The 17,391-nt window shown below is 33.5% G+C and overlaps 1 protein-coding gene across 1 annotated transcript in view; it reads right to left on the bottom strand.

Annotated features, from left to right (window-relative positions):
* The window catches only part of LOC145247160 (tetraspanin-3-like), a 73,054-nt gene extending 56,113 nt beyond the window's left edge, over positions 1-16,941 (bottom strand). Inside the window, exon 1 of the mRNA XM_080108800.1 lies at positions 16,390-16,941. Coding sequence (XP_079964926.1) covers positions 16,390-16,941 — 552 coding nt within the window. The remainder of the gene's footprint in view (positions 1-16,389) is intronic.
* Between the last annotated feature and the right edge of the window lie 450 nt (positions 16,942-17,391).

Raw genomic sequence — 17,391 nt, 5'->3', positions numbered from 1 at the left:
TATTTGCCTTCTCGCGAATGCAGAGTTAGGCACAAGGTCGATTCTTCGTGCAAAAGATAATCGAGTTCACCCAAAAGTTTTGTTTGTGAAAGAAAATAAAATCTTCCTAAGTCAAGAATGGTTGTTTTTTTTATCAATGATTGAAGAAAATATGAAGTGAACTATATTAAATAGATACTACATTTGTTTCCAAATTTGTTTTGTGGGCGTATATTATGTCAACGCTCAAGCAGTAAATTGTATTGGACCCACAGATATATGACCAGACAATCCAGACAAATACTACAACATATAGGTAAAAGTGAATCTTGGAATAGCGGCAGCTAACGGATTATTCTGGAATTCACAAAATTCCAAACCTGGGACATAACCTTCAAGGGAGATAAACATTGTCAAATTCGCTCAAAGATCCATTCGTTTGCATTTACAGAGGATTGACCTTAGGCGTGATGATATATTTTCATACTAAATGAAATATACGTCATAGACAATCAGTTCGACAAAATCAGGGTCGGAATATTTAATTCGGAGGAGAGATGACATGATATCTCAAACACTTATTCGTGAAATATTGCTAATTTCCCTTAAATTAAACGGTATTCTCTGAGAGTATGTTTTTTTTTTAATATCTATGTATTTAACGATATAATCAGATAAAGGTAGTCATTACATTTATCTCTGCCATCGTTTGAATAATGGATTCAATGCTAGAAGCTGGGTAAGAAAAGCCAGAACAAAAAAAATGAAGTGCTACTGGGCAACTCTGACGATGGGGACACCTCATTTGGTTTAGAAATACACCATCGTCTTGTATTGGATCAAAGGAAAACCTATGAAGAGCGATCCTTATGGACCTAAAGAGTTCGAATGCAATACGAAACTGTTACAACAAAGAATGTTGTATTTCAGCATTTTTTTGATGACTGGGCAAGGACGATACGTGTGCTAGTTGACGACCAAAATGTTTTGTCATCTGAAATATGTTCAAGAATCATAAAAATATTTAGAAAATATATTTACTTTCATTTAATAGTTCCAAGTAATATTCATCTAAGATTATCTTAACAGATAGAATATAAGCAAACGATAATATAAACAAAGATTCGTGACAAACACTCAACCTAAATGTGAAGGCTACGTGTAGTGTGACGTAATGGGAAAGTATAATTTCAGTTACGAGAGAAAAGAGTTTGATACGCAACGGATTAGCGGACAGACGGAGTTTTTGTGCAATGGCGCCCGTGGAAGTATGAAGGGCGCAACGTAGCAAAATATAGTATACAACGTCAGTCAACTCTAAAGAGTAACCCAGTAGGTATAAATGAAATATTCATATATAATGTTGCCGTTTTCACTTCTCGGAAAGAAACACTTTTGATTCCAGGACGTATGGAAGGAAGATTGGTCGTAATGTGTCTTTTGCTGGTGTTCCCACAGACATTAATGTTCATCTTGTGTCTAAACTCTGTAGATCGATTGTGAATATATGTATACACACATCAACACACAATAGATAACACTTGACAATCGTACATTTGATCATAAATGCTATATATACCGTTATAATTATACACTAGACGAATTACATATACTAACAGGGTTAGTACTCATAAGTTAACATAAATTCGTTACATATACACTGACACTAATGGTATACACACACATCGGCTATATAATACACTCTGTCACTATATAATACACTCTGTCACTTCCAAAATTAGTTTTACATAATACAACATTGGTATAAGTTTACTAATATACAACATTAACTCTATAATAATATATACGAATCTGTAAGAATTAAAATATCATATTTAAGCGTACTTTACGAGCGTTCGTGCTAGCTTAGATTAATACTTTTGCAGTTTTAACAAAAAAAGTTTTAACAAAAAAGCTACAATAATATCAGAGCGTGTCTATTTATACTGATCATCTACAGAATGCCAACATCAATATATTACATATGAATGGGTCCCCTTTGGAATTTCCACAGGTCCCGCTAATTATTATTATTCCCCTTCTACTTCTTCTTCAGGTCGCATATCTTTTACGTGTGCGTATTGCCTGTGCATCTTCTCTATCTCTCTCTATATAGATTCTATCTCTCTTCATCTCTTTATAATTTTTCATGCGTGTGTGTTTGCACGCATCCGCGTTGGCCAGTGTACTGTCTCTTGTTCTTTTAAACGTCTGTTCGGCTTCTCTTTCTTCTTCTTTTTCTTTACAGGTGTTATCACTCTTTCTCGCTCTCCATCTTTACGGTTTCCATGTAAAAGACAAGTAAAAACAAAATAAGATCCGCTTTCGCTCAGTTTTAAACTTAATTAAAATTTCCTTTATTTCTTTAATTATGTGTTCCATTCTAAATACATAATCCGATTTGGGAATTATGTGTCAATCCACCCCACCACGCACACAAACATATATGTTATTTTTACACGGTTTTGACTGATTAAACTTTCGATTTTCTTAGGATGCGTCTCCTTGAAGTCGAGAATCTTTACGGAATTTTGGACGGTGTCATTTATTTAATCCACGGGGAAGCTTGCTCTCGTTCTGTCAGCCATGATCGAGTAGAGATTAGAGGTCTGAAGTAATTTGGAATTGTATTCTTATTATCGCTTGTATTGAAACCTGAACTTGAGAAGATTGTCACGAACAATTAATTTCACTTAGCATTTTTATTCTTCGTGTGTCGAGTGATTGTATCAATTGTGTAATGCTATTTATTCAAAATTGCTGCAAAAAAAAGAAAGAATCCAAAACATGTTGTGATTAGTGACTCTAAAAAGATATTATAAAATAAAAATAAATTTCATCATCATCATCATCATCATCATCATCATCATCATCATCATCATCATGTGTTGCCCTGCCTGGACTAGGCATTAACGAATTTGGCTCTCTATCTCTCTCTCTTTCTCTCAAGTATTTATGAATTCATTGTTGCTCATCATTTTTTTATGTTGCCTAGGTATTCAGACTGTCAGCGTATGTTTCTCACTGTCGCCCTCTGCCTTTTCCCATCTATGATTTTTCTTGTCAAGCTAATGTGTTCTATTCCGCTTTTTCTGTAAACATGGCCCATGAATCTCATTTGTCTTTTCCATACTTTTCTTATTAGAGACAATTTCTGCATTTGCCATATCTAATGTTGTGTAATCGGCGTACCGAAAAGGAGCCTGTTGTGTAATGTGTACCATATGTTATATAATGGGTATAATATCATACCGTTATATATACTAGTGACGAAGGGTTCCTCCTGATGTGTATACGTGTCACTAAATGTCTACTTTTGATTCTTCACTATATGGACTCCAAGTTGTGTTGTTACGGTCTATTTATGTTTCAGTGCTATGGTCGTTTAAGTCTTCACATGCGGGTGTGTGTGTTATACATGCATTTTGAACATACCTTAGTTTCATGCGTCGTTGATCTTGGCCACCTGAGATTCATCTTGTTCTTAGAGTGGAGGCTGGAACCTGTTTGGACGAATATTCATTCACTTCCAGGAACACTGGTTGGTTTTATATAGTTGTTATTTATTTGCCAGGTGTCGATCGCAGAATAATGGAAAGTGAATATCGTTGCTTGCGTGGTTACTTCTAGGTCTCCATTCTAAGACACGTCAGCCTCCTTCCTTGTAAAAAGGGAACGACCTATTAAACTGTCCGCTCTGCTCAACATCTAAATGCCAACCCCAATGATCGCCAGCTAACCTGATCCACGTAACTCACACGTAGATCCTGTCAGCTGATCAGATACTTCCGGTAAACTTGTCTACGATCTAGTTTTTATATTTTGACAGGTTTTTATCAACATTCTACATATTTATCTCTTGTTTATATCTCTAGTTATATATATATATATATATATATATATATATATATATATATATATATATAAACTCAAATTGTCTTGCTTGCTTTGGTGTTTAAACATTCTCTTCAGTGCCGGTTTTAGAGTCCAGTTAAGGATCTCCGGTTTCGGAAAACACTTGATACAGACAATATAGGCAGCAAATAACGATAAAAATTGTTTAAAAGAAATAAAATAAAATAAAAATTAATTTAAGTGATTCAAAAAAATATATTTTTCTTTGACCAATATATATTGGTGCGTGATTAAAATATATTTCTCCTTCTTCTAATTTATTAAAAATCGTCTTACGTACACTTTCATTGACGATTTTTACTGATAGAAAACAATACCAATAGAATTTTTTAGAATTTATATGATCTTACCGTTAAATATTAATTAATTATACATTTCTGATATTTTAACGCTGTTAATACACACACACACACAAAAAACAATAAGTTGAACTATACAATGCACTCTGTATATTTTTTCTTTTCAATTTTTTCACTTTTTTCAACGAATAACAACCCTGTTATATAAAGAATTTTTCAGCCCCCCCTCTTTTGTTTACCTAAATTCACGTGTAATTGCTTAAAACATGTACTTTTGAATTTAACGATCGACGCTGAAATAATAATGTTATTATTTAGAAACCTATTGTTTGACATAGGGACGGTTTCCGGCCGGGACTTACCTGGCTTTTAGGCCTAGATCAAAGTGTAGTATCTGTTCTTCAGATGCTGCACTTCCATTTCTTGTTCTATGTCAGTCGAGGAGAAGTCATTCACGAGTGAGACAATTTTTAATTTTTGTTCGTTTTCTCCACGTTAAAAAACGACCCTGGTGTCTAACTCTGTCCCGTGGGGAGGCATTGTAAATAGGAACTATTCTATACTTTCACCTAAGAATTTACTAAAATACTATTTAAAAAAAAATAGCGTAGGTCGTTAAATGCAAAACACCTTTAAAAACGTAGTAAATTAATAAATAAAAATTAATGACAGAGGTGTGGAAGAGCGAACTTTTCTCAAAGTGAAAAATTGAAAGAAAAAGAAAACAAAATAATAATAATGGCGAGGGAGGGGCAACATCAAATCGGGGTTGTAAATTAGTTCTGAAAATAGGGGATCGATTTAAAAGAACGTTATGTGAAACGTAACCCCCTTCCAAATCTTTAAATATTTTTTTTCAAATTTTTTATAATCTTAGTGTTTTTTTCTTTATTTTCGTATTTTTCAATTTTTCAAAGGATTGCAATCCACTTATATAAAGGATTTTCTATTAAATCCAAGGACAATAATCCCCAAACCTTTATTATCCAATGTATTCAATATTGTTTTCACTAGTCGCCATGTTTGTTTTCGTGTGCGTATGCATTCAATTTTTGCACGTTCATACATTAATTCTGTATACTCACTATTCTACACTGCGTATCAAATTATTAAAGAGTTTACATTTTTAAAAATATTTAGAGAACGAGTGAATAAAAATCTATGAAACTTTGAGAACGTGCTTACAATACTGTTCGGCTACTCTAGACAGAAAAGAAAAGTATTTAAAGCAATATTAGCGAAACTACTGAAGAAGATAGGAATATCTGTTGATTTCAGTGTGTCAAGTTATTGACGAGGTTGAGAGAAAAAAAAAACAATATACCCATAACTTGTTTATTGAAATAATTTTTAAGCATTAAATGAACTAGAAAAAATGCTTAGAACACAAAAGCTCCATAGCAATTTCTATGTTTACATAATTAGTAGGGGATATGCGATCCTTTTTTATGAATGTGTTGTGAAAGACGTTGGTCCACAGAATTGTTCAAATTTGTGATTTCATCAATACTTATTTCTCGCGATACCTCTTGGAGATCATCCCACAACTCATCTTAGCTCTAAAATTGGCGTCCACTCGTAAAGAAGTGCCGCTTCATGATACCGCAAAGATTCTCGATTGGATTCAAATCTGGTGAATTCGCAGGACACTTCCTCTTCCGTAGCCCAGAGAACCCCAATTGTTGCAAATACTCTTTGCTTTTGTTATCTGCATGCGAGGGAGCATTATCCTGCATAAAAAATTATCGTTCTTCTGAACGTCAACGTTTGGTTCTTCAGCCATGGTTCAAAGTCTCCTTCAGAAGAGCTATGTAAGCATTTTAAGTCATTTTTCCGTCTTCTGGGACTCTCCATGGGCCAACTAAAGTATCTCCGATAATCCCAGCCCAAATCATTATCTCACCACCACTTTTTGACGCCTTAAACGCTGATGACTATGTGGTCAATCTAGGAGCCATCCCTTGGTCAAGCTATCTGGGTCATCAAGAGTAACACGGATTTCTTCCGTGAACAAACTTTGGAAAAATTCGTTTTCATGTTGTCCACTGCCAATTTCAATCGGTTTTGTATGTGAGGGTGCTTTAATGGAGGCTTTGTCACGGGTTTTACAGACTTTCACACTTGTCTCAGAAAGCGATATCGAATACTTTTTGACACATTCTTCAATCCGGCTTAGTCAAAACCTACTCGACTTGTCTGCCCAAGGTTCTTAACAACTTCACGTTTAAGTTGGTGTAGAGAACAGCGTAAAACAAATCTAGATTTACCTTTATCAGCTCTCTTACCTACTTTTGTAGTGTTCTTGACAAAGTTCTTTACAGTTTGATGGTATCTTCCCATCATTTTCGATATTTCGATGGTAGTTTAACATTTTGCTAGCTGTTCTGTAGTAGTACTCTTTTCAGAACTACTCAACCCACCTTTACGATCCATTTTATTGACAAAACAAACTGCCTTGTTAATAATTTGACACACCTCAAATACCGTGGATCTAGCAAATACGATGGCAAGTTGTTTATATTGTGCGGAACAGTACGAAAATTTTACAATACACGCAGCTCAGCATAGCCAACGTTTCTGAAACTTTTGATACGAAACTACTGGTAAGTTTCTGAAATTGGTAAAAAAAAATCTTAGCTCGTTAATAATTTGACACGCAGTAGCATATAATGACCCAACAGGTCACGTGTAGCCTAGTATGTATATATATATATATACATATATATATATATATATATATGTGTGTGTGTGTGTGTGTGTGTATGTGTGTGTGTGTGTCGTTTGCAGAGTTTTCGTTGCTCAGTTACTATGGAGAGCGCTGTAAAAAATAGTGGGAGCAGCGAGGGCTCGTGCTTTACAGAAACTCTAACTATGCATACATAAAATTATTGCACGCACTGAAAATTTGAAAAGTGAATGTAATTTTCTTATAAACTTATTCGTGAATATACCAGCACCTACTAAAACTCTAATTTCCATAATAATTTAAAAAATTAAGTTGGATTGACTTACTTTCATTTCTTTCCGTTTTCTTATTGAGTAATTAGTTTCATCTCAATAATAGGCACAGTCTGATTTGTCCCTATTTTCCACATTTTGAATCATTATATCTGTGGAACGGTCTCTACCAAATTACTCTGTCAGTTTTTTTTTGTCTACAGACTTTAAACCTGATATATCTGGTATTCTGACCTGTGGAAAAATTGATTTGTTTTTTTTTTCAGCCGGAATAATAGCTGCTAACAAGTCAAAATTCAAAAATTAGAACTTAACGAATGAAATGTCAATTCCGTCCAATTGGATTTGGACGAAATATTAGAATTTAAAAAAAAAAATTAGGAGATGAAATGTAAGAAGAACTGGAAATAACATTCTTAAGCTCATTGGACGATGTCTGCTGACGTGTGGTTAAAAATGCAGAAGATTGCCAGAACACGAGTCTTTCTTTTGCTTTTGCAATGTCCGCACACGTAGCCGACAGCTTACAAAGAGACGATTGCCTGAAGCGATATGGTGCGAAAACTGAAATCTAAAATGCAAAATGTGCATCAGTGAGATTTCCCTTGGAAATATAAGTTTTTCAAGTATATTTCAACTTTTATCTATACTAACACTTCAATTTATGATGCTCATTAAATAAATGACAAAAGTGTATATTCCAAATTTTAAGATAATGACTATCTTACAATTTATTCCTATAAGTACGTTGACATGTATAATTCTTGACTGCATCTATATGCATAAAGATACATACACACATTATATATATATATATATATATATATATATATATATATATATATAGAGAGAGAGAGAGAGAGAGAGAGAGAGAGAGAGAGGAAGAGAGAGAATGAGAGGGAGAGAGAATGAAAGAAATGGGCACTAGTAGCTTCTAATTCCTTAATTTGGCCGGAAGCTGTTTTTACTTATGAGTAGGACTATGACAACAGCATATTCTATTCATTGTTTTAACTCTCAAATATATATCTGACACAGGCACAGTTAATCAACCGAGAACCACCTCACTCTATATAAAAGCGTATAAAATATCAATGGATACACACTCGGGAGTCAAAACAATTAAAATAATATGCTGTTGTCATAGTCCTACTTATGAGACACCAGACAAGGCTACAAAATTACAAAATTACTTGAAAATAAATATTCAGGAGATTAAGTTAAGGGGAGAGTTTGATCATGATGATGATGATGATGATGATGATGTATACTAGGAGAGGTTTTAAAATCTCTACATACCATCAAACAAGAGATGGACCAGAAAACAGCAATTCTCAATTCTCCCTATTTTTTTTATCAGCGATATAATTTTTACAGGAAATTAATACCATAACGTGTATCGTATGAGGCCTTTCAGATTCAATATAGACCTCAGAGTGAAAGCGCGATTTACAAAACTGGCTCTCCCACTATTTTGCTGTTTAGTCCTCACGTTGCACGCGCAAAATCAACGTTATAGACGGCGCTAAACTGCTGTTTCCTGGTCTGTTTATTTGAAATGATGCTTTTCAATGTTTCCTTCTACCCTGTAAGGCATTCACAATAAATGCTGACACCACTATATGCAACTTCTCTTACTCTCTGCCTGTTCCTTAAACTAAATGCTAATCTGTGGAACACAATATCACAGAACTGCTTCCTAGCTGATTATAACACGAAGCCCAACATAAACAGGTTCTCGATGAGACGGTATCTAATATAAATTAACTCCTATCTAATTCCCATTATCACCGGTCATCATAGTGTTGTCTCATTTGACACCCATTAACCCTTATCCTTGGGTGGCTTGCGGGATTTGATAAGCGATGACTAAAAAAACTTTTGATAACCATTCGACAGTAATTTTAGTCACCCAATAAGCCTGTATAAGCGTTGATTCATAATTTAAAAAATGTTTTGAAATCAGTCAATGCGGTTACCAGGCGGCTTTAGGAGTTAGTGACGAATGCTGGCGTGCTTATTGAATTCAAAGTAAAATTCCCATGCTATACATGTTAATTTCAATTTTTGTAATAACTATATTTTAACCAGTGTATATCCTCCTCTGTAAAATAGGGGGGGGGGTATGCTCCATTAGCGTTAGCATTCGCTATTTAATTAGATATATTGCTAAAATGTTCATATACAATCATAAAAATAAGTAAAGTATTCAAAATATATGCTATGTATTATTAAGATTATTCAGATTACAGTTCTCATCTTGAGTGTTATTCTCATGACGTTTCGGCCGATGTAACCTCCGACCTTGTTAAGATTCAAAGTAATCAGGTACGTTCCGATTATTTCCCTAAGTCATTTTGGGAATTTTTGTGTAAAGCTCAGAACTTTTTACGGGATTCCGGACAAAATGTAAACGTCGTACATATTCCCACATTCGAGAGAAAAATTCTAGAGTTCGATAATATCAACCCTGAAGAAGATCGAACGAGTCGTCGGCCGAAACGTTATGAAAATTATACTATAAGAACAGTAACTGGAATAATCTAATTTAAATTGCCAATCCTCATCTGAAATAAAGAAACATTAATTATTTTTGATAAAGAAAATTTCAACTCACGTTGACTTTTTCCCGAATTCATTTTAAGCGGTGAGATAGCTGTTATTTGTTCGGGTTCGACATAAAGGCTCCCTAAATTCTGCGTGGCGTCATTGAAGTGTATATATATATATATATATATATATATATATATATATATATATATAATTAAAGATATATATATATATATATAATTAAAGAATAATAGTTTTTATACTTACAGGCGCGAGTGTTTCATGCTTACGCAATCATCAGTGTAGAAGGTGAGAATTCCTGTCAGTAGGAAGATTCGAATCTAGCAAGAAAGCCATCTTTAACTCCATTTTCTAAGCCTTTATATTAGTGCTACAAGAAATTGTCACGAGAATGAAGGAAATTAATAAGTAATAAACGCTCAGAAATTAGACAATCAATAGTCTTCGAACGACGGGAATATTCAGTTCCTGTCACGAAGCCAATTTTAACTGTATTTGCTAAGCCTTTATCCCCGGCCCAATAAAAGAATTGCCGCGAAAATGAAAAGAATTAATAACACACACACACACACATACACACACACACACGCACAATTGTCAAGAATTATATATTACGATTGTTTATTAATGTAGAATTAATAACACACACACTCTCACACACACACATATATATATATATATATATATATATATATATATTATGTATATTATTGGGACGATTCCAATATTTTTCCCGATTCCGCTACAATCACCGATTTCGTATAAAATTTCCAATTCCGATACAATTACCGATTCCGATTCTTTATAGATCTCTTTATATTGAAATATAGAATAGTTATTTTCCCCAAATACCCTCAAAACAGATGTCAAGTATACAGATATTTTCTCAAACATAAAAATAATCTCGTATGGGGGCAATCTATCAATTTTGACTTTACCGAAAGTTTAAAAATAAATGAATATTTATTATTTTATTAAATAACTTAAATAAATATTTATTATTTTATTACGAGCAGCAGTGAAATATTTTGTTTTAAACAGAATCCAATAAAAAAAATTAAAAGAATCGATTTTGGCATCGGAAAAAAGAAAAAAAATTTTCCGATTCCGATACCGATTCCGATACTCGTAAAATTTCCGATTTTTCCGATTCCCGATTTCGATTCCGATTAATCATTCCAACACTAATATATATATATATATATATATATATATATATATATATATATATATATATATTACATGGTGATCATCGCTTATCAAGGCCCGTAAGCCACTCGGGGATAAGGGTTATTTTGTGTACAATAATCAATGGGATAATATCGTAGTAATAGCTGGTATTGCGAATTTGATAAAGCGCCTTACTTAAGGGGCGATTAATCAGGAATTTGTTTATGTTGGACTTGAAGACGTCCAAGTTGTAGTCAGGTGAGAAACAGGCAAACAGAAGAGAATTCCACAGGCGTGCACTTCTATATATATACGTATATATATATATATATATATATATATATATATATAGAGAGAGAGAGAGAGAGAGAGAGAGAGAGGGAGGGAAATAGTCACATTTGTTAAGAATTACATAATGCGATCATTTAATAGAAGACAGTTATTTTCCAATCACCATGTTCGTATATACTGGACGCATGTTACAGCAATTGTACATGGAAGGATGGGATGCGATGCTTATTACACCCAACGCGAATGGCGTTTTCCTATCGTAAGAAAAGCTAGTATATTTGAAAATGCAACCAAGTACCACCCGTTCTTATCAAGAATGATATCCTCGTACATCAGAATTCTCTGCACCGAATTGACGAGACCAGACACATACAATTAAGAATACATTAATTGTGAATGAACGTGGACATATGTTCGTATTCTGGAAATAGCATTGCGAGAACGGTTTTTTCAGAAAGTGATTAAGATTAGTGATGTTATGCGGACGGAAATATGAAGCAAAACAATTTTCTTTCATTGTCACCACAACTCGAAGTGTAGCATTTCGTCTCCACCATACGTCTCTCTAACATTATCTATATATACACACATACATAAAGATATAGATATATATATATATATATACACGCATATATATATACACGCATACATAAATATATATATATACATATACATATATACTTATGCATATATATATATATATTTATACATACATATACATATATACGCATACGTATACACACACACATATAATATATATATATATATGTATATTTTAGCAGCAAGTCATTATTCTAGCACGTCTGATTAAACACGATAGTTATTCTTTTTTCCGAATTTTCTGGATATCTTTTCCATTCGTCGAACGATCTCTATTATTTAAGCCGGTATATTGTATAAAATGGCACCCAAAAGTTGTTATTCAACCATATTTTATCAATCGTATATGTATATATATATATATATATATATATATATATATTACACACCCATAGATATATACATGCATACACATGGATATGTATATAGTCATGCACACGCATGTATATATATTTATTCAAGTACACGCATACATATATATTTATTCATGTACACGCATACTAACTGTACCCTGCCACGCGTTGCTGTGGCTCAGTTTTGTGTAATAGAAAAAAAGAGAAAATGCATGTTTCTTATATTCTTAGTACAGCAAAAAAATCCGCTTCAAAAATTGGAAAAAAAAAGGACGAAAATGAAAATTATACTTTTGAAGAATTCAACGCAGATTCTCAGAAGCTTCCGTCAATCAGCAATCACAAGATTTAGCCAAGCGTTGCTAAAATGTTGAAACTTAAGATTTTCTTTTTTTTTTTTTTTGTATTAAAAAAAATGTGAGCTTTTTATTAGAATTTGGGTGATGGGTGTTTTACTATACACAGATTCGAAAAAAAAAAAAAAAAAAAAAAATACAAATACATAAAAAATAAATCTTATCAAAGGCAAGATAATTTACTGTTCTACCTTTTTTAGTGTCTTTATTTAATGTAAAAATGCTATTCAAGTACGCATGGAGAAAATAAAAGATTTTTTTTTTTTTTTTTCGTAAAAAAGATAACGAAATAGTAATTCATTCTTACCAAAATAACAACAGGGGAGATAATCTTTTCTGGTAATAAAAATTTTTTAATTCGTTTCATTTTGGTTTCGAGTTTGATGGATGCCGACGTTTTGTTTTTAACGGTAATTTGGCCAGGGTATTCGATAGCGATATTTAAATTGTTAGGTGAATGTAACATTTTCCACGGGAAAAAAGTAACCGCTTTTTTTTCTTTTTGCCTATTGACCTCAAATCAAGGCTCGGTGCCACGTTGATGTAGGAGGCTACTATATGAGACATTATTGCAGGGATGTGCTGAGTTGAGCAGGAAGATGTCTCTTTACATGCCTCGTTTTGTTTTAGTCTTAATATCGAGAGAGCTCGCCATGGGCGAATAGTTAGACACATCTTAGGGGTTAAGTGTGAGCAAATAAACAGCAATAAAATGCTCTCTCTCTCTCTATATATATATATATATATATATATATATATTTTCTTTCTCCAAGAAGCCATAAAATGTTGGCTAGAATTGGTCCAAGGGGAGGAGGCCATCGATATACCGTCAACCTGGCGATACATAACGTTATTGAAACTGAAGCAAGCGGACTTAGTAGCTAGTTCCATATGTTCAACAAATACCGTCTCAAGAAAAAGAGGGGGTGGCGGGACCTCTATATAGAAAATCGGCACAAATATTAATAACTTCGTCAAGAGGGACATTTGTACAAAAAATATTAATGTCGAAAGAGACTAGGTAACATGAATGGGTAGTAAGAGGAAACCTCATATATATATATATATATATATATACATACACTGTTCATAATTATATGTGCATATGTATACATATTAAAAAGTTTTTCCATGTAAACTACATCTAAAATTTCAAGTGTTTAGACCAAAACTTGGCGGAGGAGTTTGGTAGAGTCTGCAAAGGTCAGCTCTAAGTAATGTAATTCTTTTCTGCGAAATTCAGATATTTTCTTTGTACTTGCTATAAAAATGTAAAAGCTAGCTAAAGCTGAGAATTTAAATACATAGGTTCTGTGGACGTACTTAAAATGTGTTTTACATGTGGTATATACGATATTTTCTTGCTTTCATATTGGAATTCTAATCTAACTTTACAATTTCAAAAACGAAGAATTTATCAGGTTTAGCCTTTGAACTGTTCATGTATTACTTAAAAAAAACATGAGAATTCCGTCACACAAATATATAACGGTTCTTTGGGAATCGTTGCTTATAGTACCTGCGTACGTCAATTTCTATATTTACACAGATTTTATTGCTAACAAATACGAAAAAAAATACTCGAATATTCATGAAAAATACGTTATTTAGTATTTGCGCGCACCACTTAGTAACTACGATTATTTTATTACTCGAACTAATGTTCATCTTTTGGACAATTTTTCGACCGATTCAACCTCAGACCTTCAGGTGACATTTACTGAACTCGGGATCCGCACATTACTTTGAACGAGATCCTTTATTCAATCAACGGTTCCGCTAGTCATGATCGAGTAGAAGTCTTAGATGCGCAAGGATCCGTGGCGTAACGGATAAAGTAAAGTTGATCGGGTGTAAGTAACTAATAGCGGTTGAAAGTTCAATCCTTAGTGCAGTAGTACTCAGCATACAATTGTGAATTGCTCAATTTATTTTTACAGTCATGGCATGCTATCATCAGACATTAAATAAAGGGTTTCGTTCGGAATTCTGCAGAGTTCGACAGAAAGAGTCTCTAGTTGGACAAGAGAGAGACGAAGAAAACAGGAGTTACATCGGCCGAGAAGAGTAGTCGGAATAATTAGAAAAGAAAATCCAATACCATACTATTGTCTTTACGTGTTTTTTTTCATTTAAAAAAAAAAAAAAAAAAAAAAAAAAAAAAAAAAAAAAAAAAAATCTGAATACATTCCTAATACTATTTATATAAAGATTTCAGCAGATTGTAATAAAGGGCATGTGGCACAAAAAATATTATTTAATGTTTCAGCTGACGAGATTTTTAGGAAACACGTATTCAGAAAATAAAGTATGTCAGACTTAATATTGTAACAAATAAATACCCTTAAAACTTACTATGCTTTTTTTCAATCAACTCTTTCTATTTACGTACGAATAAACAACTTATCCAACACAGGTTGTCTTCAAGGAGTATAACGCTATACCTATTAATACGCCAGTCGCAATGTTGGAGTCAGCTACAAATCGACGATGGGAATTAAAATAATGCACAATTCTCCAGACAATTCTACCAGCGTGTAATACGAGGGCAGTGTCAGAGATTCGTATCAAATTCATATCGTACGCTTCCAAAGATCCTATTGTTAGCATTGGTTCCCCCCCTCCTCCCGCTCAATAATTTCCTAGTTCCTTATTTCTTGAATTAAGTATGGTACGGAACGGAAGAAGGTTGCCAACATTCTAACAAAAAATGATTTTGTGAAACGAACTGGGTTCGAACTTGGAACACCTAGGTCGTCAATGTGTTAACCTCTAGACCACCTTTTACCTTCCTGTATCAAATTAGGAAGGAGAAATTAAAAAGGTTTTACCTATAAAAAAAAAATAAATAAACAGCGAGGGTTATTTCATAAGTAATAGTCAATAATTATCAAGCTATAAACAGTTAATATGGATGTTGGCATTTGTTTATCAAGGTTTAGAAATAGCATTCATTGAAATTGAATTTGAAACGGAGGAATCACCATTTAGTGTTCATACTTAAAAAAAGTTAAATTTGGAGGATCAAATACGCCCTATAACCATATTCAAAACTTTGTAATAATCTTCAAAAATAAAAACATACATAAAGGTGAGAATATAAAAAAAATAGAAGTACCAAGTATTTATATCTAGAAACCTTTACGTTTGAAACTTTTGTAGTAAGTTCCCTTTATTTTTTCTTTGTACCTTCATTATAGCGTTTTCTAAAGTTCGCCTATCGGTACAAAAGGCATTTCAGTCTTTAAATGTAGTGGAAATGTAATAAAGTACACTCAATTCTTCAATTTAATATTCAAATGAAAAAAAAATCTTGAACATCCGATATTATGGCGGTATTTATTTTTGATTTTAAATAAACTTTGATTTCCCGGTCCTATATAGCTAACGATTTATATTGCGATAGAAATTCAGCGTCGAAAGATAAAAATCCAAGTTTTTTTCTTTGTTCAAGATGCATGACATGTAGGATTCTTTTAGACATGCTTTTTATTCAGTTTAATACCGATACAGAATAACTGGATTTTTCGGATCAATAATTTGAAAAATATCGAATGTGTAACAATAGTAATGAAACGTGACGATTTAAGTGTTGTCAATAATATTAGAGTTTGAAATAAACTAGAATTTTGAATGAAGCATAGTCGTTAATACTAACATTAATAACAATTAAAACTGTGCCAAGCAGTTTCGATCGATATCTCAAACAACGATTAACAAATTATTCAACTCAAAAGATTATGTTCAGAGAGACAATTCCGGCGTGTTCGGATTAGTTATTAACTCGAAGTAACATAGCGATATAAAAAGATTGCAAACTTGCAAGAATATTACGCACAGGAATACGGAAGTAATTCTATTTAGATGTGTGTGCATCCAATTATTAAAGAGACTAACGCAACCGACTCCATTGACATTGTCGATGCTGACGGCATTCTGCCCGCAATCGACAGAATATAGCGCGCAACAAGAGTCTGGTACGGTATTCGGCTTTATGTAATCGAACCATTCACTGTAGTGATCGATACCGCAGCATTTGAAGTCCCGCTGAAGGGCATCCCAGGTTTCAGAGGCAGACTGGACGTCGGTATAATTGAACTGGGCCTTTAATAAAGTGTCGTATATTCGTCGGAAGACGCTAGACTTCATCCCGAAATTAACCATGGCGAAAGTAAATTGTATTAAGAGTAGAACGCCAAGAACGACCATGAACGATCGCAAGAGTGGGGTGGTTTCATGGTAGAAAGTATAGAACGCGAAGAGCGAGAGGACGAAGAAGGTAATGCCGCACGACAGGGTAATGCCGCTTGGTAGATTCACGTAGATATTCAGCTGCTTTGAGTGGCCACTGTATGAACCTTGGAAAATGCTGCCGACGACAATGAGAACTAAGGAAAACACCAAGCAAACTATATTTACAAATAGGTAACACAGTCTGGAAGAACACATTATGCTCTTTGTGCAACTGCCCTTGTGTCTGTTTTCGTGATTATTGCAAATCGCAATTAGCTCTTATTTATACCTACACACTTACACAAATAGAAAAGACGACAAACGCATATTTATTTAGGACGAGTCCAAGTACACGTCTAAGCGGGGCTTCTCAAATCTCCCATTTTTCCAACTGGAAGTCAATAGGAAATAATTGTATGCTATTTATTTATAAGATTACTCGTCCTAAGAGAGGCAACATCTTTCTGTCTTGTCATAGATGCGGGCCTACTTACTTATTTGGAAGAGACTATGAAATAGAACCTTTTCGACTAACGATACTACTTATATGACACATGTTCTAGTGAAGGATTTTTAAACAGACGTTTATATTTTTCCATTCTATATATATTCCATTCATTATATATATATATATATATATATATATATATATATATATATATATAT

This window comes from Euprymna scolopes, chromosome 25 (genome assembly GCF_053919585.1).
Source record: "Euprymna scolopes isolate OS-2025 chromosome 25, ASM5391958v1, whole genome shotgun sequence".
NCBI classification, from domain to species: Eukaryota; Metazoa; Mollusca; class Cephalopoda; order Sepiida; family Sepiolidae; genus Euprymna; species Euprymna scolopes.
Note: the sequence above shows the minus strand (reverse complement) of the source record. Positions and strands in the feature narration are given on the sequence as shown.